This window comes from Morchella importuna (genome assembly GCF_003444635.1).
Source record: "Morchella importuna strain M04M26 chromosome Unknown Morimp01GS045, whole genome shotgun sequence".
Lineage (NCBI taxonomy): Eukaryota > Fungi > Ascomycota > Pezizomycetes > Pezizales > Morchellaceae > Morchella > Morchella importuna.
In genome coordinates this window covers 239,284-265,471 of record NW_025763442.1, presented here as the reverse complement: position 1 = coordinate 265,471, position 26,188 = coordinate 239,284, and the positions used below count along the sequence as shown (strand labels likewise).

The window sequence follows — 26,188 nt, the reverse complement described above, 5'->3', positions numbered from 1 at the left end:
TCACAACCTCTTTTCCAAACCAAACCACACCACAGCGCACAAAACGCAACCCCACTCGCCAAAACACAACCTCAACCACCAAACAACCAAAAAAAACTCCACCAGACAAACCCAAACCCACTCACCAAACAATATCAAAACCTAAACCACCGGTGCACCATCTACCAAAGCCCTCATCAAAAAACCGCCAAAAGAATGAATCAGCCGGGAATCGAACCCGGGTCGGGCGCAAATCATCGATGAGATGGCAAGCGCCCGTGATACCACTACACCACTGAATCCTTGCTGCAATGAGCAGCTTGTGCTTTTTTATATTTTTATTATTATCGCCAAGGCGTGATTTGATTATGTAAGTGGGATAAGGAGTGGGGTGGTGGGGGGTGCACGTGGTGGGGTTGGGGTTGGGGTTGTGGGCAGGGGGTTGTTTGATCGGGTTCTTGAGTGGGGTGAGTGGATGGCTTGCTTCAGCAATTGCTGCTGAATTCAATTTACCGCTCCTTGGTGAGAGAGAGGCTTAATTGGCCTTTGGCCAATTAACTTGCTGAACCGCTCAATTCATCTATAGACATCATGTTCAAAAGAATAGTAGGTCAATATTTGGAACGAACACGAGGATATGAAAGATAGCTTCAATCCGGACAGATACGAGGGTCTGCAAGCCATTGGCAGGTACAATGGATGTAGGTAGCAGCGTGGGCATTGTTTGAGTAGCGATATCCAACGGGTGGCTCATTGAAAGGGTTTTGGAGAAAGTGGATCAATTCATCACGGGAAAACGAAAGGACGATGGTTTGCTTGCTCAACAATTATATTCCGTAAAGTATAGAAAAAGAAAAACACCCCCCCATCTCCCTCCTACACTACCAGCCGTGCTACGCATCTACTGGTATGCGAGCTTTCCGTTGTGGTTTGTGATGCGCTCCGCCAAGTTGAGATCACGGTCGTGCCAGTTATCATGGGAGTCTCTCAGCTCTGCCCTCAAAACAGGGACATTGGCACCTCCCTCTAGGTTGAAGCGGACATTCCTGGCAGATCTAGTGAAGTTGTTGCCATTCCATGCGAAGTGACCTATCATTGCTCGATATTAGTTGATTGCGGAAAGAGCGAGGAGGTGGAGGGAGTTTACTGACCGTCATTGTTTCCAATATGGTCGTCAAGACACATGCGGTCATCACCGCCGCCGTTCATGTGGGCGCAGAGGTAGGTGCGGCCATCGTGGGACTCAACGCGGATGTTGCTGGATGAGAGGTGGAAAGACATGATGTTTGTTTAGTTGTTCTAAGTGCCTGTGTAGTGGGTCTTTGAAGTGGTGGTAAGATTGAGTTTGATGGATGATCTTTGGTGATGATGGTTCGGCGGGAAGGAAGGAGAAGAGGGCCTTTTATATACAGCTATGGGAGTGCGTAGCTTGATCGATGAGGGGTTGGCAGGAGAGGAGGTAGCGTAACACACATACATGGTCAGCCAGCCCCGCGTGGTGGGTTCGTTCCTGTGCATTGGTCAATTGATTGGCAATGACTATTGCGTCAGCTGTAGCTGAGCTGGTTATCTGTCGAGTTTAGCTTGTGTCGAGGTCTGGGGCAACTGCAATTGATGATCTGCACGCAATCGATGAGCATGACATAGTGCACATTAACTGCTGGTTATAACATGTCTCGGAATATTATTCAGATGATCCACCACCATGCACGGACTACATGCATAATAAAGTAGAATCGTAGCGGGACCGGGGACATATCTATGGAGGCCGTTCTCGCCCCCTTCATCTCCTGCTGGTGTGTTGCCGGGCTTGATCAAAACTGTCCACTGGTAGAGTATGGAGTGCGGTCTCTCATCTCCTCCATATGCCAGCCTCTCGATCCGGTGATATTATTCTGGGAAGGCGTCGCAGGGATCGTGTTTTATTGAGAAGGGCTGAGAGCCCTGGAGCTAACATTGCACTACAGTCTTTTACCGTCTCTTGACGAATACTGCCACTTGACGAACAGGGATTCCAAGTATGGAATGAAACAGTCAAGCAACAGCCAAGCTACGAGATCTCCGGTCCTTTTAATTTCTATTGGCCCAAAGTCCCCTGTTCGTCAACTGGTAGTATTCGTCAAGAGACGGTAAAAGACTGTAGCTGGCAGCTAGCTAGAAATCATTGGCCCGCCGCCAAGCATGGGGTATTCCGGCCGGAACACGAATGGGGACTCCAGGCATGGACAATCACTCGGATTTACGGGATGCTGTGATTTGAAATGCCCATAAACACTGCGATGGGTTGCGGTTAGCATGCAGTTACGAGATATCGTTTGCTTGCTGCCATCTGGATTCCTGCATATGGTCTACCCCGCACCTCCCACGGTGCTGTCGCCAATCGCGAGCGGGTGGCGAACTCGCAGGGAAATTGGAAAGTGAGACATGCAAAGCACAGACGCGAATGGGCCGAATCACGTGGGTCTAGCGTGGACGATGTTTGAATTGCATTGCTTTGCACCGATCATACAGTAGATACCTCAATGTGGTCAAGACTTGCGGCTTATCACAAGGACCTACTTGTCACTCTTCGCTCCTCACCGTGTTGATGATAGGGGCATATAAGCTGTACTATAGAGCAGGGGGGTACACCACGGTATCCCGAGTAAAAACTGATCGACCGACGGAGCCATCAGGGTCCACGCCAAGAAATCGATCATCCTTTCACGCACTTCAAAATGCTTGAACTCAGAAACGCCTGGAATTTTCTCTTTGATCTTCATGCCATGATTCTGGCATCCGGGTTTTTAGTGATGTTCAGGTTTCCTCTCGCATTCCACACCTCTCTATCGGCATCGGCGCTTCGGAGAACGAGCACTATAGTAGGTAATCGCCGCCTGCTTCCAAGTCCAGAAATTCCTCTTCCTGATTCCTCTTAGCTCTGTCGCTGACAGGTTTGGCAAAGCAAACCCGTGAATCAATCACTAGCCACGGTAGCCAAATCCCTGATAATAATCCCAGCCAGCCGCGAGACCAGGTTCTCCGTGGCGCAAGTAGCTAGCGCGTTCGACTGTTAAGATGCAATCGAGAGGTTGACAGTTCAAGCCTGTCCGGGGAAGCACACTCTTCAATTTTTGGCGGGTCTTTTTGGTTCACCCCCCGCTGGATCTATGGTGTTTCGGGGGCCATAAGATTTAACAATTTTTCTTTTATTTTCCACACGATTCTGAGCAGTTGGATTGTATTGGTCTTGATCGATATAAGATGTTTTGGCAGTGCTTACCTACAGTGACAGAAACATGGATAAAACGACTACCGCAGTCATTGGCAATGCCGTACCACTACCGTAGCACTACCGTATACTTTGTTGAAATATGGAGATAAAGCGGCACATTCTCACAATACCATACTGATGCGGTATCAGATTTACCCCATTTCTAATACTGTATGTTTCGATGGTAGTGAGGATTTAGGTTGGAATGAAGGTCTAGCCTAGATCAGGCTTCGTGATATAGCGCCGGCGCCAGCATGATAGCCAGAGAAATAAGCAGTTGAATTAAGACACCACGCCCACCACTCGAGCCACGCCGAGTCCTCCAGCTTTCGATGTCGAAATTAGACTGAACTTTAGAAATATATACGGAGCTCCCATTTACGCTGGCGGTGTTCTGCTAGGCCGTTATCAGAAACACCTCGCCCAGGCCCACGCCCAATGCTTGTATATGGGTGTCGGGGGCCTGTAGAATTGACAATGACGTTTGGTCGCCCGGTGCTTGTAATATAATAGTAGGAATGCAGTGAGGGCTAGGGTTTACCTGCATCTGGTGTGAATGATAGATTTGTTGGTTTACATGTGAACGCGGGTCTGAGAAAACTTGACTTCTGGGCTCAAACCTAACAAGCCCAAACCAGCCAACAAATCTGCCCAGAGGCTTTCCCCTGCTGATAGAGAATGTTCTAAAGAGTGTATATTTTATTTCTCAGAAGTTCCTTTAGCCAGTAGGAGGCTCTACATCAAATTGGTTGAAACCTACTGTTTTAAGATACTAGGGGAAAGATTAAGCGAATACTCTTAAATCTTTTATTCTGACAGCACTATGAGAATCTTTGCCCTTGATATAGTCTATTGACCTATTCCTACTTGTTTCCCATATCTGGTGGTTGTGTAGAAATTGATATTTGTTAGGTCTATTTTTTGCTAGTTATTAACGTTGCGTTACGTCCTGGCCCTTCATTGACCATAATTAAGTCTTCTTAGGCCCGCGTTCATGTGGAGATTTGGGTTGGCGTTCCTGAAGTACAATTTACAATTTATCTATCGTGTGATCATTGACAGCTTAACGGCTGGGTCTTGTTACTGTAGAGAGGTCTAGTAATTGTCTTATGTGATACGATACTGTTCTTATGGGAGGTCTTTGTGGAGGGATTATATGTATATTATTTATAATTGATGGGTGCTTGGAGGAATCTGAACTGATGGCCGTAACTATTACTGCTGCTCACTCCCCGAAGATGTAAGCCCTAATCTACAATTGCTATTGGGGCAGAAGTGAAACGCATACCTGCTTTCCAGCTGCCTTTCCAGCTACTTCAGGCCTTCTACAAGCAGAAAGGACTATACCCCCGCATCAACACAACACCAAACCCGCAAAAACCCACAATCTCACGAGATAGCTTCAAATAGTTTTTTATTTCTATTCCCAAGTCTATCCCCCCCCTCCATCTCCCACACTACCACCCAAGCCACCCAACCATTTACACAAAGCCCTTCCCCTTCTCCACCTTCTCATTCTCCGCTGCCTGCCTACGATCCTTATTCTCCGCCGCGCGTCTCTTCGCCCTCACCTCCTTCCTTCTCCTCTCACCACCATCGATCTTGACTCCCCTCTTATGCTCTCTCAACGCCAGCCTGCCTCCGGCCACCCTAAACGCCTCCCTCCAATGCAATATGTACTTGCGGTCCCTCGCCGGTTCGATACCAAGCGCCTTCATCTGCGCGGACGTGAGGTTGAAGAACTGCTCCCAGGTCTCGAACTTGGCCGCGTGCTGTGTCGTGTTGCGCCCGATCTTTGTCAGGAAGGTAGTGACGTCGGGGATTGCGGTGGTGCGCTCCGGGACGGGGGGCGGCGGGAGCGAGGGGTGCAGCGCGCGGGTGAGGGTTGTTATGGCGCTGCGGGGGGCGGCGAAGAGGTTGGTGGGGAGGAGGCGGCGGAACATTGTGTGTACTGTGCGGTGTCCTGGTTGTGCGTGTTAGTTTACTGGTTGGGGAGGGACTAGGGGAGGCATGGGAGGGGGAGATATACAGCTCAATTCCTCCGGACAGGACGGGTGGGCGTGGGTCAATCGGTGTCAGTCGGTGCTGCCGGTGCTTGTTCGTCTCACCCGGCGGGAATATTTTGAGGTTCAGCAAAGGCTTGGCAGTATAACTAACCCTAACCCTAGTACTAGTTAAGTAGCTGTATGACAAGACATATGAAATGCTCCTATTAGTTCTTGCAGGTAATATATGCAGCGCAATCGAACGGTCCCGGGTTCCCGGGTTCTAGTCAGCGTTGCTCGGGCTATGATCGCCCCTCGGGCTGGCCCGTGGTAATATTGGGGGCCGGAAACTCTGTGCTCTGGTAGGCCCAATTAAGGGCGACGAGATGAGCTGAGTGTGTGGATGGCGCCATAAGGTGGGTTTGGTACTACGGTATGTAGTTAACAATCTACAGTCTATGTACACTAACTAGACGTGACTTCTCGATATCAGATGGTCTTTCATGATCCTCTTTCGTGCTCTAATCGAACCATTTATCATTTACTACATGTACATGTACATGTATTGAGACGTCTTCTCAAAGTACAACTGGACGCGTGGTCGCACCGAGCACAAGAAAGTATTTAAGCTCTCGTCTCCAGACTTGTTCCATGAGCAAACCGGGATACTTTGAGACAGCTGCACGCCGGCCCCTACAGCTAGCGCTCTGTCGACCAGCTACAGCCTTTCATATATGGTCTTGTATCCATCACCGGAGCAGGACTTCATAACAATGGTCTAGACCACTGCTGGCCATGGTATCCATGGCCGATCGGCTCGAGTGTTGCATGTTGGAAAGCTTAATATAAGCTTCTTTTCTACCCTGGGCACTGGCTAGAACGGCCCATTTGATTGTTTGATTGTATGATCTTCATGTGAGTAGTTTGATCCTTGCTGTGGGGTCGATGCCGATTCATTGGTCGCACAAGGCCTATCACCGCATCTATGGCTGCTAACGGGTTTGCGTGATAAAATAGATTGGGCGACTAATAAAAAGGTAAGAACAAAGAGATCCAGAAGCACACAAACTGGGGAGATTATGACGAGATATGGCACCTACTCTTCCTGCTCCGATTAATGATCGTTAACAGGTCTAGCTCCAGGAATACACCAGCCTCTGGACCGATAATTGGACATCTTACAATTAAGGAAGTCACGTAAACACGTCATGCCAAAACTAGGCGCAGCCTGCAATCGTTTACGTGGAGCCTTGGTAGTATTGCGATTTCCAAGGAGAAAAAATTGAAGTTCCCAATACTGGGTGTCTTAGACATGTAACAAAATTGCGTGCTCTGTTTATGGGGGCCTATTTTTGGTGAAGGTTCACGTAGATGGACGCATATCCAACATCTATCATTCAAACGCCTCGATGTTTCTGACTCGGATTGGGCCGGGAACTTCAATCTTTTTCTCCCTGGAGCAAACGACCCTGACAACTGACAACCAACCTGGAAATCGCAATAATATTTCATGGGGCGATTTTATCTATACCAAATTAACTCAACTGGAGACGGTTAATATATGGTCACAACAATCATATTGTCCAGTACAGGTGTGTCATTCCGATAGAACCCTCTGTCGATAAAAGAAAAGAATAATGTACAAATGAATGTGTGGCCCCAAAGAAATACCCTAGTAACTACTGTGAAGAAATATTAATGATAGTAAACCGTTCGAAAGCCTCTAATTCAAGCCCCCCACACTTCCACACACACACACACACACACACACATACACACTTCTGGTATCAATATTTGAAACTCAAGCATCCCTTCGTTGGGCTCTATATGCAGAACCGCAGCGAGCAGAGAAGTATTTGCCACCATATTGCCCCACCAAGCATCCAACAACTAATCGACCACCATCAGAAGGGGGTACCCTCCAGATTTCCTCGTATCCCAGCGAATCTACAAGTTTCCCCTTGCGTTAGCAACTCAATCTCTAAAAGGTAATTGGGGAACAATAAAGAAAGAGGAACACATACCACATAACCACCGTCTGATTCCGGGAAATATTTGAAGCCGTCCGTCAGCTCATGGCACGCCAGAAACCCACCCTCAATTGACCAGTTCCCTTTGAATTCGGTCTAGTTAATTTTCTCTTATGTTAGTCACTGCTCGATACCAAAATTATGGGAAAAAGAGAAGAAGACTATATACATACCGGAGGGATTTCAAGGCTGTAAAAGAAATCATATAGAGGAGCCTCGTCCTCCAGGAGATAACCAAATCCGTCATCGCGCGTCACGAGGTATGAGTTTCCTTTTTCAGTTCCGTTGATGTACTATTTCAATGATATTTTTCTTAGTAATATTCTTCAGAAGTTGCAATCCAATTGATAGGAGGTAGAGCGTACACCCTCAAAAATCGTCGCGCCAGTACGGTTGAATCCAAATGTGCCATGCTTTATATCCATTTGGTAATTGTTGATCGTTATATATTTGTTACCCGTGGCGCGGATCTTGATATTGAACCAGTCTTGTGTACTATCATCGTCGCAATCTTCGCTGATGTCGTACTCCGCAGTCACAAAGAACACAAACAGCGACAGTAAAAGCATAAAGAGGATAGATTGTCTCATCGTCGCTAAGGGTATATGTGTGTAATGGCTTAAAGGGATATATGGGTGGAGGAGGTGTGTAGGTGTCAGGTACTTGCGCTAGGTACTAAGGGTGGAGAATAAAATCCAAGCAGTGCGTAAGTAAAGCTCCCTTTATATAAAAATCAATAATGAAGGGTAATTGAAGGGAAGGGGGGAGAGGACTAACAAAAAACAAACAAAGACCCAGCAAAAATAGAATGGGAGCCATATCTTGACATCATGTTTTTACTCATGCCTCATGATCTTACACGGCGCGCAAACCATATACCTACTTAGCCGTGCGGCGGCGGCACAGAGGGTGACCATACCCAGAGCAAGTAACTGCAGTACCTACCTGAGGAACGCATTAAGGCCCATTGCTCTAAACGAAATACAATAGGGGAGGGGGTGGGGGAGCTCGGGGATCTTTGACGAGAAGAGTTGGGTTGGAGAAGTTGAAACAAGGTCGAAGTGGACGCATACGTGCTTCCCGAGACCCACGCCGTTTGTTCCAAATGACCCGATTCTGCCCCCCCCCCCCCCCCCCCCCCCCCCTCGCGTGGTTAACAGAACAGAAGGTATGAAAATAAGCACAAACAACACAAATATTATCGGCAGCCCAAATTCTGGGCCAATTCCAGGCTGACACGAACAAAACACGCAATAAAAAAAAAAGGTTACAGTCCTTAATTCGGTCTCCGCGCAATTCGTGCAACCATGGGGCTAGCTATCGGAACAAATATGACCTACCTACACTCACTCACTCACCCTCAAACTCGAAGAAGGCTGGATCGACAAACATAAGATTACCAGGAGGAGGAGGAGGGGAGCTGGGCCCTCTAGGCTAGATCGCTCCAACACTGAGCGGACCAGAAAGCCTAGAATCCATAACACACAGCTTGAATGAAAAGGCCCTTCCCTCGGCGCTCGTGTTGGGAAAATCATCTGATAGGTCGCGCATACGCGCGTGCGGAATTGTTTGCGTCCATGGGGGCCTTGGCAACAGCACCCGCGAAATCGAAACTAAGACACCCGGGTCGGTGTCTTAAACACACATGTACCGATGTGTAGGGGGAGGGGAGAAATGATAGCTTTCTGTGCCCTTGAAAACGAACAATATCAAGGACTCTGTGCGGCGAGTGATGGGCCATGACGGCATTGAACAGTTCGAGGCGCATGCATACATGTCGTTCGTTCCAGGCTAATCCCTACCGGGACCTGCATAATCCGCGAAACAACTGGCGATTTGGTTAAGGTTCAGGGCCAAGCTACTTACTACAGAGGCGCAGTGTCCCTTGAGCACAGAGGAGAAAGAATCGCTGGTGATCGATAGGTAGAGGGGCCAGGGAAGGCCGAATTCAATTCATGATCAAGGCTTTAATCGTATGTGCACGTAATATTATGCACCTAGCCCTACGACCCCGGATCCAGCCGAGGCTGAGCAGGAGCCGGGAATGCATGGTGGTGAACGTCGACACATATTTCTTCCCTAGGAGGATTTTTGGGAACAATTGGTACTAATTTTAGTGGTTGAGCAGTCGACGTCTAGAACCCGAAAAGAAGGCGGCATTTAGCCGCACACTTGTGCTCAGGTCGCTGGCTGACGTTCATATTATATTTGGGGAAATACGCGCTTGAATATATGCGCGTGGAGGCATGGAGAATGGACTTGGGTAAGCGTCCTTGTGCTTTGGAGGTATACGGATGAGAGCTTGAGATATGGGATGCCCCTCATACTCTCTTCTAGCTAAGAGCTAGTATCGTGGCATTGCCCACAGCTGACATGTAGCTATTTACATGTAGCTACGCACGCAGGATACAACCTACAGTCGTAGCCACGTATGTATCTGTTTCAAAACTAACTTTAGTGTCGCTAGAGCTTGATCAAACCAGAGTCGAGCTTGATAAAACTTTGATTGTTGAATGGATTGAGCAGATTAGTCGCGGATAGCCGCGTTGTGAATCGAACGCAGTGCGGACATTGCCGCCATGAAGTCTGCGCTAGAAGCTATAATACTGTTAATTAAGACGGTTCGTAGAGTAGTATGGACATGCATCATAAATATTTTGGCAATGCGTCCCTAGCGATGTATCGGCTAGCCACATATCTCAAGTAATACCTAATGACCAAAAAGAACCAGATCTACGAGGCATCTGTACCTAGAACCCCTGAGGGCCCCTGGGTCTAGAACCGAATGGACTTCTCCGTGCGCCGACTAGTACTGCCAGGCTGAGCGCCCGTGCGCCAACAAAAACAAGCACAAAGTGCAGCATGTTTCCGTGATCGATCATATCTCCCGATATGGCAAGCAAGGCACTCGGGATAGAAGAACCTGGAAAACACTTTGGTTGTTAGGCGCGCCTATTCGACAGACAGCCTGCGGCAAATTGATCGAAGCCTTGCTTGGTTCTTCTTTCCTGAGTTCTCTATCTCTCTATATGTTAAATTTACCTACACATACATACTATACTTCTCTATTATGCTCCAGTCTCTAGTCCTGCATGCACAACGATACGTACCTACACCCAATGTGGTGAAGGATATATTTAGCCATATCTAGTGCGCCACGAGAAGGACTTCTAGCTTGAAAGAGTAGATGACTGAGCATGCGCTAATAAGGGCGTTTAGCAGCTAATATTAAGAAGACGAGTTCGGTATTAGTGCCGCTACTAAGATGGTGCCCGAGGGAGAGGCATTTGCTTCGTGGGGTGTGTGCGGGGGGAGAGGGCGGTTTCTAATCACTCTTAGCTGAGAGATGTGGCCGGAGTTGGTGTTGGTTATGATGATGAGCCATCAATCACTGGAAACCTTATGGCCGTCATATCACGATATAATTCGAACAACTCGAGAAGCTAAAGGAGACATAATGTTAGCACCTGACAAAGAAATGAGTTCAGAAAGCTCGATGGAAACGCCGGTAACTCTACTACCAGGAGAGGCAGTGCTCAGGACTATATAATTATCTGCGTAATATTACGCATTTCGCATCTACCTAGCTCCCACAGCTCTCCCAGAGGCAAAGTGGGGACTGTCTCACAAAATCACGCTAGTGGAGAGGTACCCTATGAGGAGATTGTGGTTTCGTGGGCCCTAACGATGCCGCGGTACTCCAGGTAAACGAGATGAGGGGTGGGAGCTAGGGTCAATGATCGTCCTCAGGTATAAACCCGGTGCTCGCTCACTTCCCCGCTTGATTATTAACTACAGCGCCCCTCCACTATATCGAACCTGCATAATCCGCAAAAACCGGTTCGGTATAGCAGATCGTTCAGTACAGCAGAATTATCATAATAGGGTTAGGTTTTATTCCGGCAAATTCACACGAGTGAGCCCACTGTGAGGGTACAAATGAGGGATATGACAAGTCCCCATCAATAGGGTTGCAGTAAACAGGCCATTGGTCTTCAAATATATCTTGATATAGAGTGATCGTGATAGACTATGCACTTGAACTACCCTGGAAAAAATTGAAGCAGAACTGGTGGTAATAGACAAGTATTTGTGAGTAGAGGAGTGAATTTTGACACCTTCATGATGGCTCGAGGGGGTGTGTATCTCCAAGTAATCTACCCTTAATAGTTCTAGTGTATCACCAGTAAATTCACAAATTCGTTACTGCAGAATTATTTTGTATGGGGACAGGGGGGGTACAGGGGGGGTCAAGTTCCAAAGATTCGATCCGGAGTGAAATTCGGTATATCAGCATCATTTTCACGAATTTGGCTGGGGAAAAAAAAGCCTGTCCGAGACCCTTCGCTATAGCAAATATTCGGTTTACTGGAGTTCGCTATAGCAGAGGCCCGCTATACTTACATTATTCGAGGGGAAATTTGGCAAGTTCGAGTAATCAAGCAGGGGTATCGCGTTGTGGAGACTGGATTTCGGATTGTTGTTTGCAGTGCGTAGCTCGATGTTAGCTTTGTGGTATGGCTATATGGCCGGCCCTTCCTGAGGGCATTCCAAGCCTCGTCTGTTCCCGGTAATCTATCACAACATATTAGGCCCACGACGGCACTATGGCCGTGATAGACACAGTTTTAACGATAAGGCGTATACATCATTACCAATTCTGCGTGCGGAGTGGGTCGGTTTTGCACCACCTTCTGTCGACGGTTTCAACTGTATGATGAGCCACAATTACAAATCGCCATGAGTCCTTGGAACAGAAGAGGAGATCTATAGAGAAAAAAGTGTATGTGTAAGTATCGCGGCAGAATAGTTGGTCTTCTGGTTATGACTACTTACCCAGAGTAGTGTGATATACATACCTAAATTTAGCTACTAAATCTACCCACATTGTTTGAAGCATCATGAACACCAACATCTATCTATTGAGATCTATGGAACCTGCAAGCAAGCACTCAAGCAACGCAGGGAGAGTCTTGAAACTTGTGAATCAACCTCAAACTGGTAACTGGGCCTAGCTATGTGTGTTATAAGGTAAGGGGTCAATCGTGCATAAGTATGCGTGCCGGCAGGTACAATACCGGAGATGTTTGGGGTGATTGTAATTGGTACAGTATTTATAATTATGAGAACTACAGTGGCAATACAGATCTTTTACACGGGCGTCCCTGGCTGGCAGTACGCGAAGACTTTAGTGATGGGCACAATACAAGGCGAGACTAGAGCATAGTATTGTCTCGTCATGGAATATTAGGGTTCATGTTTGTAATTGCCAATACATATAAGAGTCAGTCTTGCCAAAGTCTCCAGACTTGTGATTACAGGTCTTTTCCAGCCAAAACGACCTGAAATATCCTAATATGTACATGTAGTGAAGGGTTATGAAGGGTTAGGGTTATTGTTTTGGGGATTTCCTAAGAAATGAATGAAACGAAAAAGTGTTTTCTTTGGAAAGAGAGTCTCGGAACCTTGTATGTTTGGTTCTAGATGGTCTCATCTTGTCTCGTCTAAAGTCTCGTCAAGTTTTGTCTCATGCCCATCCGACGTGAAATTGATTCGGACATTCTCGCACAATAGAGTAGAAAGTCGAGCGGGTTAAACAGAAAGTCTAGCTGTTTTAGGAAGAGACTTACAACTATTCAACTAATAAGATCATGTAGGTCCTTTTATCCACTTTCTATTCAACTCGTGCAGCTAAAATGTTTTAATACCGATGCGCAATGTGTTGTATTTTCCCGTATTACAGACAGATTCTATACCAATCCCCAAGCTTCCATCCATCCGATCTATCCCCACAGCGCACCCCCCCCCCCCCCCATTTCAAGCCAAGCACATATATGTACTTAATTTGGCCTGGGGGACTCAGTACTTACACCATAACCGACTAGCGCAACTACAAGTTAATGTAGGTCCGGTATAAAATCAGGGTTAGGATTACTCCACCCCAACCCTAACCTTGACCCAAATAGGCATCGCAAAATTGCGACCCGACCGAATGATGGACCATGATCAAGAGCCCTTTTTTTTCTCCTTCTCGTATAAATTCAATGCTTTTAACCCAGATAGCGTATTTTCTTTATATTCTAGGCTTTACAAGTTCTAAGATAGCGTCTAACACTCTATATCATTATTAGCTGAGAGGCTTATTGACTCTGGCTTCCAACCCCTCTGCGCTTCGTTTGCGCCCCCCATCTCTAATTTCAATCCTGATTTCCAAACTCCAGACTCGCCACAAACATCGCCCATCCTCAGTGTTGTTGACCTCTCAATAATATTCTTCACTAGAGATTGCGCTAAAAAGGGGTGGATCTTATAGACATGACTAATTGATTGTATGTACTGGAAGAAGTACCCCCCCTGTCACCTTAAGGCGATGGACAGGGGTATAAAGACAAAATTAACTTCCCCGGACAGGCTTGAACTGTCAACCTCTCGATGTCAAATGAATAACAGTCGAACGCGCTAGCCAATTGCGTCACGGAGAACTGGTAGTAGGATTGCATCAGCTATATAAATAGGAAAAAATGAGCATGTGTTCAAATTTACAAGACGTACTCGAGTCCCAAAAAAAGAACCAATCCGTCATGTTTCCCACATACGTGGCGAACACTTGATTGTCACTGCTATATTGACACGGGAGATTCTAGGAGTACTACCCAATTGAGAAATTCCTAGAAAATTGCAGGATCCAGGATGTTGGGGTTTGAAAGTAGGCTTCCACCGATATATATATATCCCACCGCGGCAGACTCTGATATGATCGGTTGATACCAGGTGTTTAGGAGGTAAAGAATTCAATAACGTTCAATTGTATGATGTCGATAAGGGAAAGAGTTTAAAACGTGTCTCGAATTCGAGAACCATATCATAGGCATCCGAGTGATTAACCATGAAACAGTCTGATTTCCAACACTGTTTTGATCTTTGAAGAAAAACGCTTATCGAGCTGGCACTAGTTCAGGCATCGGTAAGCATTATAAAATGAGAGATGAACGTCGAGATGTGGTTTGCGTGGTTGACTTTGGCTTTCCTAAGATCATGGCCAACCCGATGCATCATCCGTGTGCGTTGGTTATCAGATGACATTTACTGACCCTGACCAACCCAACTCAAAACTTTATCTTGACAATATTCTTGAAGCTTGTGTCGGGAGATAAGTTGAGCGGGTTTGAATACCGGGCGGTGAAGTACTAATATGCACATCATGCATAACGGCCGACGAGAGATGTGCCGCGTATATTCTTCCGGATCCCCGATATGTGAGACACCAATGATAGTAATTCTTGTGGATAAAGATCGATATTCTAGACCAACAAGGACTTGGAATTGGAAATGAAAATGATTATTCTCTGTATAGCCAGAAGACGATTGGGAATTCGTTGGCGTATGGTCCTAGATCGGGGGGTCATAAATTGTATGCGGTCGATAAAAGAGGCCAAAGGATGAACAACCCGAGTCGCAGGTCATGCTTGGCGGACGATGGACCTTCTTATGTATTTTAAGCAGGCGATATAGTTTTAAACCTTATGTAATTAATGTCTGCATCGAATCTGGACTTATTATTTCTTTTCGTATCAGTAAACCATGATCAATTCTCCCGAAGCCTTGCATGAGCTGTATCACCACCTGGTTTCAGTTACCACCGGTACGTACTTCCATGTGGTGTCCATCATATTTTTATGTCGGTTCTCACCCAGAGTGTATTCATTAAGCATAGCGCGGGGTCGATACTAAGCATAATAGGTGCATGTTAGATTGTGCTTTAGATCGTCGGCTGTTACAATGGGCGAAAAAGAAGGCCAAATCAGGACAGGACCATGCAGCATACAGCGAGAGGTAGAATTATTGTAGAAACAGGGGTCTAAAAACAGGGTTTCTCTGGCTGGGCAAGCTAATAGGACTCCTCCCATATTTCTACAATAATCTTACTGCAAGCTGTATATCAATCAAGAGATCTCGAGATGAGAGGGCGACGCGATGAACATGTAAAGTATAGTCGACCCACACATCAGGACATGACAGTCTAATTTACTTGACCAACATGTGTCCTTCCGTGACGTGACGCGCCCTCCATATTCGTCACACTAGCCCGTACTGCTGCGTACGTGGGCCCATGGTAAAGCCTGAAACTCTGTCATTCATTCGAGCTCAACCTTATAATTAATCGCGATTCACGGAACAATACTAAGCTGGTCGGGTAGCTGAATCATGCTAAATCACTCGGGTATCATATTACACCATATTAAGTGTGGTACGAAGGAGATAGCTCCAAAGAATCGTCTGAGAAATTTCGATCTTGGTGATGTTGTATATAGACCCATATTCAAAATATTTCATCGTCAATATTACCGTGCCTTATTATACTTTTTCATGCTATTCGGGTAAAATCAGTATGTTTTTCAGTTTCACTCATGCCTAGCGGAGCGCTCGACTAGACTATCCTGGTAACATCATGTAGAATTACAATCAACCCACTTGACTTCTCCAAATTTAACCGCGCCATTTACAACATGGGTCTTTGGAGGAAAAAATTCTAAGCGAATAGATTTTAGGGCCTGTTCCGATACACACAAAATAGTCTTCTGTGTCGACATCGGTCTTTGCTAATTATAAGGTTTAGGAGCCTGGGATACTAGATAGCTATCATAATTTGAATGCGAGCCCTGCAGTACTATCCCGGCAGCTTATATTTGTTTCTTTGAATCCAGCGAGTTAAATACCTCTGTGTAAATGTGCTTGGTACTGCTATGCCAACAAGGTACATGTATCGATCATGAGCCCTTAAAAAAGTAAATATTGCACGGGATTGCAATTGTGGTCCTTCAACGCTAAGAGAAGCAAGATATCCTAGTCAGTATTGATACCCCGGCGTGTCTCCCCTGTTTGAAATAGTGCGTAGGGTGTGAGCCGCAATGTATTCGACTGGCTAATGTTGCCGCCACATGCGATTTTCTAAGTCAAACCGCCGGACTCATTTGCCACAATTGCAGTCTTATACTTACACGTATTGATCCAAGATCACACAATAGGTCCCTCAAATATTGACCATGGCACGCGAACATTGTTCCACGAGCCAATTAATTGCAGTTATCATTAAGGAACTTAAGTTGAACCAACCATATATTACCGTGGTACCAGCATGCTCAGACTAGGCTATATAACAAGCTATGAGTACCGGGAAATGCAGGTCTTCTTCTCGCCAATCGATATGTGTGCTTGACGATAACCTCCAACAAAAGTCCAGTCTCAAACTTGCGTTGCCCGGTACTTATTACCTAGGTAGCCTCTAGTACATACCCGCATTTTATGAAAGAAGTTACACGCTAATAAGAGCAACCAACCCCAGGATGTTTATCGTTTACAGCTATACGCCACACATGTGAATATCTACATGTACATGTGGATTACTGATGTTATATCTGAGGATTCTCTCCAGGGTTAAATGCATAGATATTCCGAGCAAGTGATGCTCTTTAATTGACCACAGAGTACTACAATCAAGCTATAGCTACAAAAAGCTAACATCTAAAAGTCCGAATCATCTTCATTGTAGAAAAAAGAAATAAAGTTAGATACATGTATCGTCAAATGTGGAGTTTAACTCTATACGGGGGCTTAAATATACAGTTCCCCCTTTCGTTGTGCCGGCCGATATCTAGGCCTTGATTAGTTACACAATTGATTATTCCTGCATAGATCTAGTGAACGACCGACTATCTGCCTTTAAAGACGGCGGATATTTCTTTTCTCAAGTGCCCGGGTGACAAGAGCCGGCATGATACCGGGGACTGTATTGCGCAACTTCTATCAGAAAAATCAATACTTTCTAACTACCTTAAAGCTTGGCTATATTAGAAAGAGGCATTGAATCGACCGATTCGATTTTACTAGAAATCAGGTAGTCTAGTGCGAGAGGTATTCGCGCGGAAAACAACATAAGGCGTGTCAGAAATCCAAGAATTAAAGGCCGGATGGCATTCTTGCGACTAATAATAAGCCATCAACTTTTATCCTGTCCAAGAAATTACATGAAGCAGTGCATGTACTAGAAATGGGTTTCTCATTTAGGAGAGTGGGGTACTAACTCCTGCAGATAATATCACCTTTTATGCATCTCGATCATGTAATTGTTGAAGGAAAAAGGAACATGGATCGCAACCTGTGGGTTAAAAAGGCAATTAAGCTATTCTCTCTTCTCAATTGCTCCATGCATGTCTGAAGTTTGCAATTGCATCGCGCCTATCAAGCTTTTCTGTGGAGTAAGCACATACCAAGCACATACCTTTAATGATTCCCCGAGCAGGAAATACCCGTGGCGGAGTGTTGAATCAGACCGCCTGCCTACCTTCTTTTCTCACCGCGTGTAAGTGTACAAAATCGCAAATTCAAACACGGGGCCCCTGCCTTGGCCCAGTGGTCAGTTGCAGCGGCCAGTTTATAAACTGGAAATCTAGGCCGATTTTTGACGGTGTACTCCTTCCTGTCAAGAGGATGTCGGGACGGATAGGACCAGAACCATTTCAAACTGAGTCAAAGGACAGCTAGAGTTGTTAGGGTGCATTAGCTCTTTGCTCCTGCTTCCAAGTTGTACCATAGCGGTATCTCAGTGCTAAAAGAGGTGTGATTCCGTGTGATTCCGTATGATTCCGTGTGATTCTGTGTGATTCTGTGTGATTCTGTGACGGGTCGGCAGGCAAGGCGGCATTGTGACTTGCTTGTGGCACCGTGCTATTCCTTTCAGCAAGGACTCGCTCGCACAAGCGAGGGCTGAGAGAATAAAAAATCGAGGGATCGTTCACAATCAATGGAACCAGGGTGATCGACAACTTCGACCAACCCTTGTCAATGTCTGGAGGCCTTTGTGAGGGATATTTGACAGGGTGTCCGCATGACCGGCCGTGCAGGATACGTGTTAGCAGGGCGAGTGGCCTCAAAGATGTTTGCTAGACGGAAAAAAAATCATTGTCATCGTGTGACAATGGAGAGGTCATGACAGGATATTCAAGGATAGTATTGTGCCCATGGATTGATGGGGCAGTTACGAGGTGGTGCGGTGTATTCCATGACACAGACAGTGTATTTTCAGGGTGAATATTTGACTTGAAGACCTGGTCCATAGTTAGACGTGTATGTGAAAGGTCACTAAGTGAAGGAATCTGTGTTACTATAAGGGTAAGTTACCGTAATAGCTAAATGTGACATGTAGCTAATTTCATTCTATCAGATTGATGACTCTAAAAGGGTATTGAAGGACCAGGTATTTTGAACTGCCATGGTTTTCCGAGCACACCCTTGTTTTTCCCGACTTTGTTGAAAGAAAAGGAATGCCGATCACGAGCATTGGTCTCCTATGAAACTTTGATTAGCCCTCTTTCCCTTTTGCAGAATTGGTATATCCTCAAGACTCGGTCATGAATCTAGGGGATAACTCCAATTCTAGTTACTGTGATCAAAGGTAGTTCTAGGACAACTAGTCCCGGGATACGTTTTCCCGTAAAACCTAGTGATCAAATGTTTGATCTTCAGAGGCGAATATCACTATTTTTGTCAACGCCAACTAGTGAAACAGTGCAGGGGATCAATTCGATGTCGATGAGGTGAAAGGATATTGATAAATTTAATGTAGGTCTATAATGGCATTACTTTCCTCCGATTATCTTTGGTCGAATTCCCGAAACGTCAACTACGTTGATGTCATTCAGATTAGGTCCTCGTAGATTGATAAGGCTAACGAACTTGATTGTCAGTTCTTCAGTTTCATCCGGTCTAGAAAAAAGAACTTGAAGGAGAGTGATATCGATACCAGTTGCCACAAAGACAGGAGATAGCCATCATTGAATGATCAGTAATACCATTGAGCCGCAAAGGTTTACGAAGGTGAGGATCCCTTCTTCACCGAGAGTTGTCCCCCCCCCCCCCCCCCCCCCTTTTCCATTCTTCTGAATAGTTGAGGAGTGTTGTGTACCTTTACGCCGTAATTCATACATATACTTGTTGAACTTCCCCGCTTAAACCAAGGTGGTCTGTGCTCGGGAAAGGAACGTGGAACATCGATCACTCAAATGATTTAACTGGGGTTTGCTGGAAATCCCAAATATCTGGTCAAGTTGGGTTAATGTCGCACGTACTTGTAACTTAGCCACATTCAATACATAAATACATGTACATGTATGTAGGCAGTTCTTTGGCAGTTTACGCACTTAGATCCATCTTTATTTAATGGCTACCAAACACATCTATCTCAAACACGCACTCGCCTATCCAAAAGAAAGGGAAAAAATCTCTTCGAGAATGCCTATGCGTCGACTTCAGCTGGGAAAGGTTTCCGAGTAGTGTTCCGTAAGAATATGTCGTTTCTGAACCATCCTGGTGAGAGCGGTGGCGCACATATTGGTTAGAGAAGTTCCGAACCGATCGACTCCTAGCCAACGGAACGGAGGGTCCGAAAAACGAGGTTATCATCGGGGTGGCTCTGGGGATGATGGATGCGTATCTCACACAATTGCTTTTGATCCGATGACCCTGGGGCAGACTTGTGGGCCCACTTACGGTGCAGCACACCTAGACAATGTAGGTACATAGAAGAATAAATTATCGTATGATTAGGTATCTTCACGGATTCATCCGCGGTCGTTGTTGTTGTGTACCTACTTTCATACATACATCGCAGGAGGTGGCCGGCATGGTGGACGCGTTGCCATCTTAAGCCTTCAGGTACACCAATAGGAGATCAGATGGCTGTGTCAAACTTCAATCGGAAAAGAGCAACAACCACATCAACAACAACAACGACGCCGACTATCATCCACGCAAAGAAAGTTTTCCTACATCTTGACCCATACATGTAGTTACTTAGACGGACGGATTATAATACCTAGTTTTTGATGAGCACTTAATTTTGCCACCGTCTGCTAAGATCCACAGAAAATGCATCTCGCATATCGACCTTGGGCGTCGTTGCTGACGACGACTACTGTGCAGGCAACACTTAGGATGGGCAGATGGACGAACAATTCTACACTCTCACTTACGCCCACACACACCTACACGCACATACACACATGTCTTTATATAAACCCTACACACCTGTGTGGTCTAGAAAGCTTTAATTCTGCGTACTACTACATGTATTTACCTTGCTACGCGGTGGCATCAAGATCTGAGCGATGAGACATGTTTGAGGTAAATAAAAATAAAAATAAACAATTTTACTATAGAGTATGTAGGTACATGTACTCTACGTACATTTACATGCCTACGTGGGTAAGGCAAGAGCTTTACAGATCAAGATGAAGATAAGGTTATTATTCGCCTCAGTAACAGCGCATTACCGAGCCAGTACTGTGGCTGTGCAATATGCTTTATGTGGGAGTTTAGTTCAACGTTCATCTACCAGAGCACCCCCCAAAGTTGTTGAAAACCCCCAAAGGAGCATATATCCGGCCAGGCGGAGTTGAGAGTATACCACGCACAGCTTCGAAAGAGTTCGCCATCGATAATAGGGGCAAATTTTTGCTTTCCATAGCGCTAACAATAGAAATTAGATGTTGTACGTACATATTTGCCAGTCAATACACTGTAGATCTTCGTGATGAAGTGCGTGTATGGGGCTGTCATTTAGTTTGATCTCCATGTTTCCTTTTTGAAGTGGAATTTGCTTTTACTCTATAACGGTGATCGAGCGGGTTGTCGTTCCGAGACTCTACTCGGTCGTTTTCATTTACTAGTAACTCCAGGCATTCTGAGAAAAGAATATGTATCCCTTAGTCTGGCAATGCTGACCCCCCTATAATAGAGGAATTAAATTTGTATGGGAGATCTATTATTTGATAAGAGAGACAACAGGATCTGTTAGTAAAGCCACACAAAAGTTTGCTTTTTTTGGGGGGGTCAGCATTTTTTGCCAGACGAAGGGATACCTGTAGATCCCATTCCCTGTTCTCGCATTTAAGATATCTCTGACTGCAGCGAAGATCTACGATAAGTAGGTTATTTTGAAATGCCAAATGCCATGGAGTTGTCAGAAAAACAAAAACTTGGAATAAGAATAGTCAATATTACTTTGGGATGGGTGCCGGCGATCATTCGTAGCGACACATGCGCCTAGCAAGCCACGGCTCAGTGGTCCCATGTCTCGGCTCCGAGTATTCCCCGTAACACCCATGAATCTTGAACATGTACCTGCCGAAATCAAGGTACACCCAGGAAATCACACCTCCAAGAAAAAGGGAGCCTTAGAGAACAATACTCATATCAACTCACTCACATCATTAGGAGGGTTAGTGAGGGCTTTCCGGACTACTTAATTTTCCAGAAAGTACAAGCGCCAATTGATGTCACGAACACGGTGTCATCCTTCATGCCAAGAGGGCCATGTGAGAGGCCTTCTACGGAAGTCAACGCCGCGTCCGTTATTTATGTGATCATCTCCTCCACAAAGACTTCAGAGAATCATTCGCTCGGTAGCTGTCTCAATGTCAGCTTTCATCCACTCAAACCGATTACAAGTGGCGTTGGTTCTAGTGGGTGCAAAGGGCATATCTTTCAAGGTTTTCATGTTCCTGCTTTCAAACCTAACTTGCATCTATTAGCTGCATCTCGCCATCATCAGATGTGGTGGCTCAGCCGCGGGACATCCCGGTTGATCTTTGTAGGGCAAGGCGGTGCAAGATTGTCAATAACGGCATCGCTTTACCATCTTCGGTACTCGCTGAACCCCGCAGTAAGCAGAGCCTCCGTCGGAACTCGTCAAGAAACCGGGTTTATCATGGAACTACCGGTATTTCGGTCAATAAACCACAAATCGATCCGATCAAACGGATTATGAGGTAGTGCCAATCCGGAACGTGCTTCGCGTTTGGGCTACTTTCATTGATAAGGTAAAGGGCAATCGACAGTGTGAGTTACACAGTGCCACTGAAACGCCAGACGCGGTTCTCTTGCACATTCGTTCCTGGGCACTTGCAATTGGGAGATTGCTTTGCTTTTGTCGAAAATCTCCACTCTTGTCTTGTGGTTGTGGGAACCATTCATTACTAATTGGATTTAGGTAACTATTTCAAAGCTCCTCTAATTACTGTTTTGGTGTTTTAGAGCTTGATATATCTAGATCCATGTCTATCCTGCAACCCAAATTCTTCGTCACATCATGACAGCTCCTCCTCGGAAACGTTCAGGATCATACACACATGTTGTGACTACACTAGAGTTCATGCCTGCTCTATTGAGTCTGAAAAACATGTGTATCAACGGGGCAAGGCATTCTACTTGATTATAAAGATGGCCTCAGTTTCCAGAGGAGTCACGGTCACTTGTAAAGGAACAAGAATGCCCTATTTGGAATACGCCTTGGAATCCCATCAAGCTCCTCGCATGGGAATTCTCCAAGATTGCCATGGCTCATAGAAGTGGTGTTTACCATCTCTTGACCAGTGACCATGTTCCAGGAGGTTATCCTTGTTGACATGCTACATGGAGCGTAGCGCAAATGCAACGCTTCGGAAGCAAGGTTGAATGCCCCACACGGATCTTTGAACCGGGCGAATCCCGACGTCAAGCCTGCAGACAGCCGATTCATAAAGTTATTTACCGCACGACAAGTGAAATTTATATCAGCGTTCGAATCTCATGATTGGACGGTTGAACAGTTTCACCGAGTTGAATAACCATGGAGAATTCACCCCGACTAGGCTACTTCTCTCGCAGCGGAACTTTCCCTAGATCTTGCAACACGGTTTTGATTCCCTTGAGATCCAGCGGGAGTGTGCCACATCTGTCATCTAGGCGGTGTGACACCCATAACGTGCCTTGAGAGCGCCACTGACGCGATGTGTGCAAAATGTGAGGAGAAATCATTTCAGTACTTAAATTTATGCTAAAGTGCCTTACGAAGCAAGTAGCTTCTTCTTTTCGAGCCACTTTTCACAGAAGGTTTTGATTACAAATGCATCGTATCAGACTTTTTTAGCCCTCCTGTAGGTACATGTAGGTTCAATGCATGGCGAATCAGAGTGAACCTCTCGTGCGGATAGGGCAGAGTACTCTAGGGCCCTGTCGCTCGATGCCCGACACTGGCCGCTCAACCTCACTAAATCATTGTTCCGATATCCATTCATAAGGGACAAGAACTTGCTGTGAAAAGGATACCGCGGAAAAATTTCTACGGTTGAGTGACTCGTTTGTTTTTCCTGGCTCCGAAAATTGTAAATCACGAGCTTCGATGTTTCGAAACAAATTCTTCTAATTTCGGGTTGGTAGGTGCGAACGGTACATATGCCGGATCTTCGATGTCAATCGTTTCTATTTGTTTATTGACATATTTCGGTTTTAGCTCCGTCCCAATGAACGGCAAACATCTCCGGCCATTCTCGGCTAGCCTTCTTCTTTTCATTTTCGGCTTTGTCCATCTGATCTGATGTTTGATTTCGCCTCTGGTTTTCTTTTACCTCGTCAAAATGAAGGGTATGAGAAGAAGGGTGCCTGTATTTTCCTTTTTGAACTCGGTACCTTGAACCTTCACTCGTCTAATTTTTTTTTTTTTTTTTTTTTTTTTTTTTACTCTCTGCAGCTGAGGATAGAGTATATGCAATAATATACTCGTAGCTTCATAGCGAACACGACAAATATTGCATGACATACAAAAAGGTGGATTTGGCGCTTTTTTGTATGGTATGCAATAGCAGCCGCGCTCGGAAACGTCATGAATCTACGAGTGAGAAGTCTTTGCTCTGGAGACGTAGAGTACTGGTAGCCACGGGACTGAAATATTTACAGTAGGTACTAGAGCTGGGGGGGGGGGGGGGGGTAGGGTGCCTAGATAATGACCCGATACAAACTTGCCCACAGGTAGACTAAAGAAGCCTGAGCTCTGGGAATCGGATCGGCCCTTTCTCTACTACTTTTTAAGGATTTCTCGTGTATCTCAATCCCCCGGAGCTAGCGAAGCTTAGACTCAAGGGTTGGCCAGCGGCACGAAAAGTAGCCTTAGCCCTAACCTGGCAATGGCAACACCTGCGGAACGCCACCACAAACTACAGTTCAGCCAGCCTCAGGAACAGGCACTCAGTTGTAACCAGGGAATCAGTCATGAGCTATGTATGGTTTCTAATAGAAGGGGAATGGCTTCCTTTTTAGGCAAAATACGAATTCATTCGAGTTATACACCACATGTAGTTTATCTTTTGTTCATAATCCCAGAGTTCTCATTAGAAGTGTGAAAAGTTTACAGCTTACCCTCAAAAGAACCAGAAAATGCAAGTAACGGAAACAGGGATTCTTTGTATGAGAGAACGACGCCACTCCATACAAATTATCCTTGCCCTGAGCAACTGCATTTTCTGGTTCTTAGGCTGGTAAGCGTGTAGACCAATACAGACGTGTAGCATTAGTACATGTAGTAGGCAGCGCGGTCAATAGATTCTAGGACACTAATCAAAAACCGACAGAGGGGTGCTACAAACCGCTCCCTCCACCATCCACATCCATCGATCCCTCCATGCCACTTTATTCTGCCCGTTGACGCTCTTACGCTATATCGAGGTATGTTTTAGTGTTGTGCACACTCGCCACAATTTTATATTCGGGACTCCCCTTCTCTCTTTGAGTTGAAGAATCCCGGAACTGGTGCAACGGGGTTTTGTCAAGCTGTCACCATAAGATACTGATTCATATACCATATACAGATACGCTCACACTCACACTCACACTCACACTCACACTCACACTCATACTCACGCACTTGCACTCACGCACTCATCATTCACTCATTCACGTTCTCACTCACATTCACACGCACCTACATTACATACAGAATTACTTCCCCCTCCTACCTGCCTCCTGCACGTCGTCCTTGTTCGCAGAAAGTCCGTGCGACTATTGGGCTCAGTTCTGTACAGGTGCATCTCTCTTCTGTTAAAAATCGAAATAATATCAATTTCTGGGTCCAGAAAAAACTAAATCTCTTTACCTCGCTCATCACTCAGGTGGGTTCCCACATGAAGTACTAGCTAGAATACCCTACTAGCATAGAGCAGAATCGCAATCAATCAATCAACTAACTAATCAGTCTCAGCCACGGGAAACTCGACATCCTCGAGCTTCTTCTTCCATTGATTCATTTTCTTCTTCTGCATTTGCACATCTGTCCCTGGCTTGCTGTACTGCTCCTGTTCCTGTGGCTTCACCTTACGTACTTTCTTACTTACCCACTGTGCACAATCACTCCCTGCTCCGCACACGCATAGCAGCTCTATTCCCCATAGCACAATCTTTTTTTTAGTTTCTCCTTCAATCCTGACTGTCTACTTGTAAAATTCCGATAGAGGGAGCCCGTTCTGAGAATACCCGGGACCAATTCTTCCCAACCATTCAATCCTACATCCCACATCCCACATTCACATCTACACATTTTACTTGGGGTTCAGTCGGAGATTAGATTCGCCACCCTTGAATTGCCATTCACCACTTGTCTAACCCGTTTCGCCCTGTGACATCTCAGTGTAGAGAGGGGCTCCGTTTCGATAGTTTGAAGTGAAGAATACGGAACAATACATCGATCCTAGACACCCGAAGGAAAAGAAACCTTTCTACTCCCGCTACCAGTGGATCGCCGGTAAATCTCCCCCACCCCTCTTCCCCTAATATCTTATTTCCACATCTCTGTAGAACTGCCCCCCTCGACTTGCCCATCCTTGAAGATCAATCAATCATCTGCCCCCATCACCCTCCCATTCTCCTCTCTTCTCGAACTTTTGAAAGGAAGAAAGAAAGGGGATTGGCGAGTCAATTTATTCAGTGCTACTGCTCTACTCGCATCCAATTCCCGCCATTTCAACCACACCCCCCTGAAAAAACATAAGACAGTTGTTTTGTTATTATGTTGACACTCAGTGGTTGAGACATAATCCACTGTTTCTGACTCTCTCTGCCCTCTATTCCGACCCGTC

The 26,188-nt window shown here is 45.8% G+C and overlaps 5 protein-coding genes across 5 annotated transcripts; 2 read left to right on the top strand and 3 right to left on the bottom strand.

Annotated features, from left to right (window-relative positions):
* Nucleotides 1-880: 880 nt before the first annotated feature.
* Nucleotides 881-1,260, bottom strand: LAJ45_10415 (uncharacterized protein; the record flags this gene model as incomplete). Its single annotated transcript, XM_046119940.1, has 2 exons — nt 881-1,068; nt 1,131-1,260. The coding sequence occupies 2 exons, from the start codon at nt 1,258-1,260 to the stop codon at nt 881-883; spliced, it is 318 nt and encodes a 105-aa protein (XP_045966918.1).
* Nucleotides 1,261-2,696: 1,436 nt separating this feature from the next.
* On the top strand, nt 2,697-3,019 carry LAJ45_10414 (uncharacterized protein; the record flags this gene model as incomplete). The annotated part of the gene is made up of 2 exons (XM_046119939.1): nt 2,697-2,840; nt 2,924-3,019. The coding sequence occupies 2 exons, from the start codon at nt 2,697-2,699 to the stop codon at nt 3,017-3,019; spliced, it is 240 nt and encodes a 79-aa protein (XP_045966917.1).
* Nucleotides 3,020-4,447: 1,428 nt separating this feature from the next.
* LAJ45_10413 (uncharacterized protein) lies at nt 4,448-5,175 on the bottom strand (the record flags this gene model as incomplete). The annotated part of the gene is made up of 3 exons (XM_046119938.1): nt 4,448-4,453; nt 4,521-4,557; nt 4,718-5,175. 3 exons carry the CDS (start codon nt 5,173-5,175, stop codon nt 4,448-4,450), a joined length of 501 nt encoding a protein of 166 aa, XP_045966916.1.
* Nucleotides 5,176-7,107: 1,932 nt separating this feature from the next.
* LAJ45_10412 (uncharacterized protein) lies at nt 7,108-7,837 on the bottom strand (the record flags this gene model as incomplete). The annotated part of the gene is made up of 4 exons (XM_046119937.1): nt 7,108-7,164; nt 7,242-7,343; nt 7,421-7,540; nt 7,613-7,837. The coding sequence occupies 4 exons, from the start codon at nt 7,835-7,837 to the stop codon at nt 7,108-7,110; spliced, it is 504 nt and encodes a 167-aa protein (XP_045966915.1).
* Nucleotides 7,838-24,244: 16,407 nt separating this feature from the next.
* LAJ45_10411 (uncharacterized protein) lies at nt 24,245-25,745 on the top strand (the record flags this gene model as incomplete). Its single annotated transcript, XM_046119936.1, has 5 exons — nt 24,245-24,279; nt 24,689-24,782; nt 24,926-25,225; nt 25,315-25,399; nt 25,741-25,745. 5 exons carry the CDS (start codon nt 24,245-24,247, stop codon nt 25,743-25,745), a joined length of 519 nt encoding a protein of 172 aa, XP_045966914.1.
* Nucleotides 25,746-26,188: the final 443 nt, after the last annotated feature.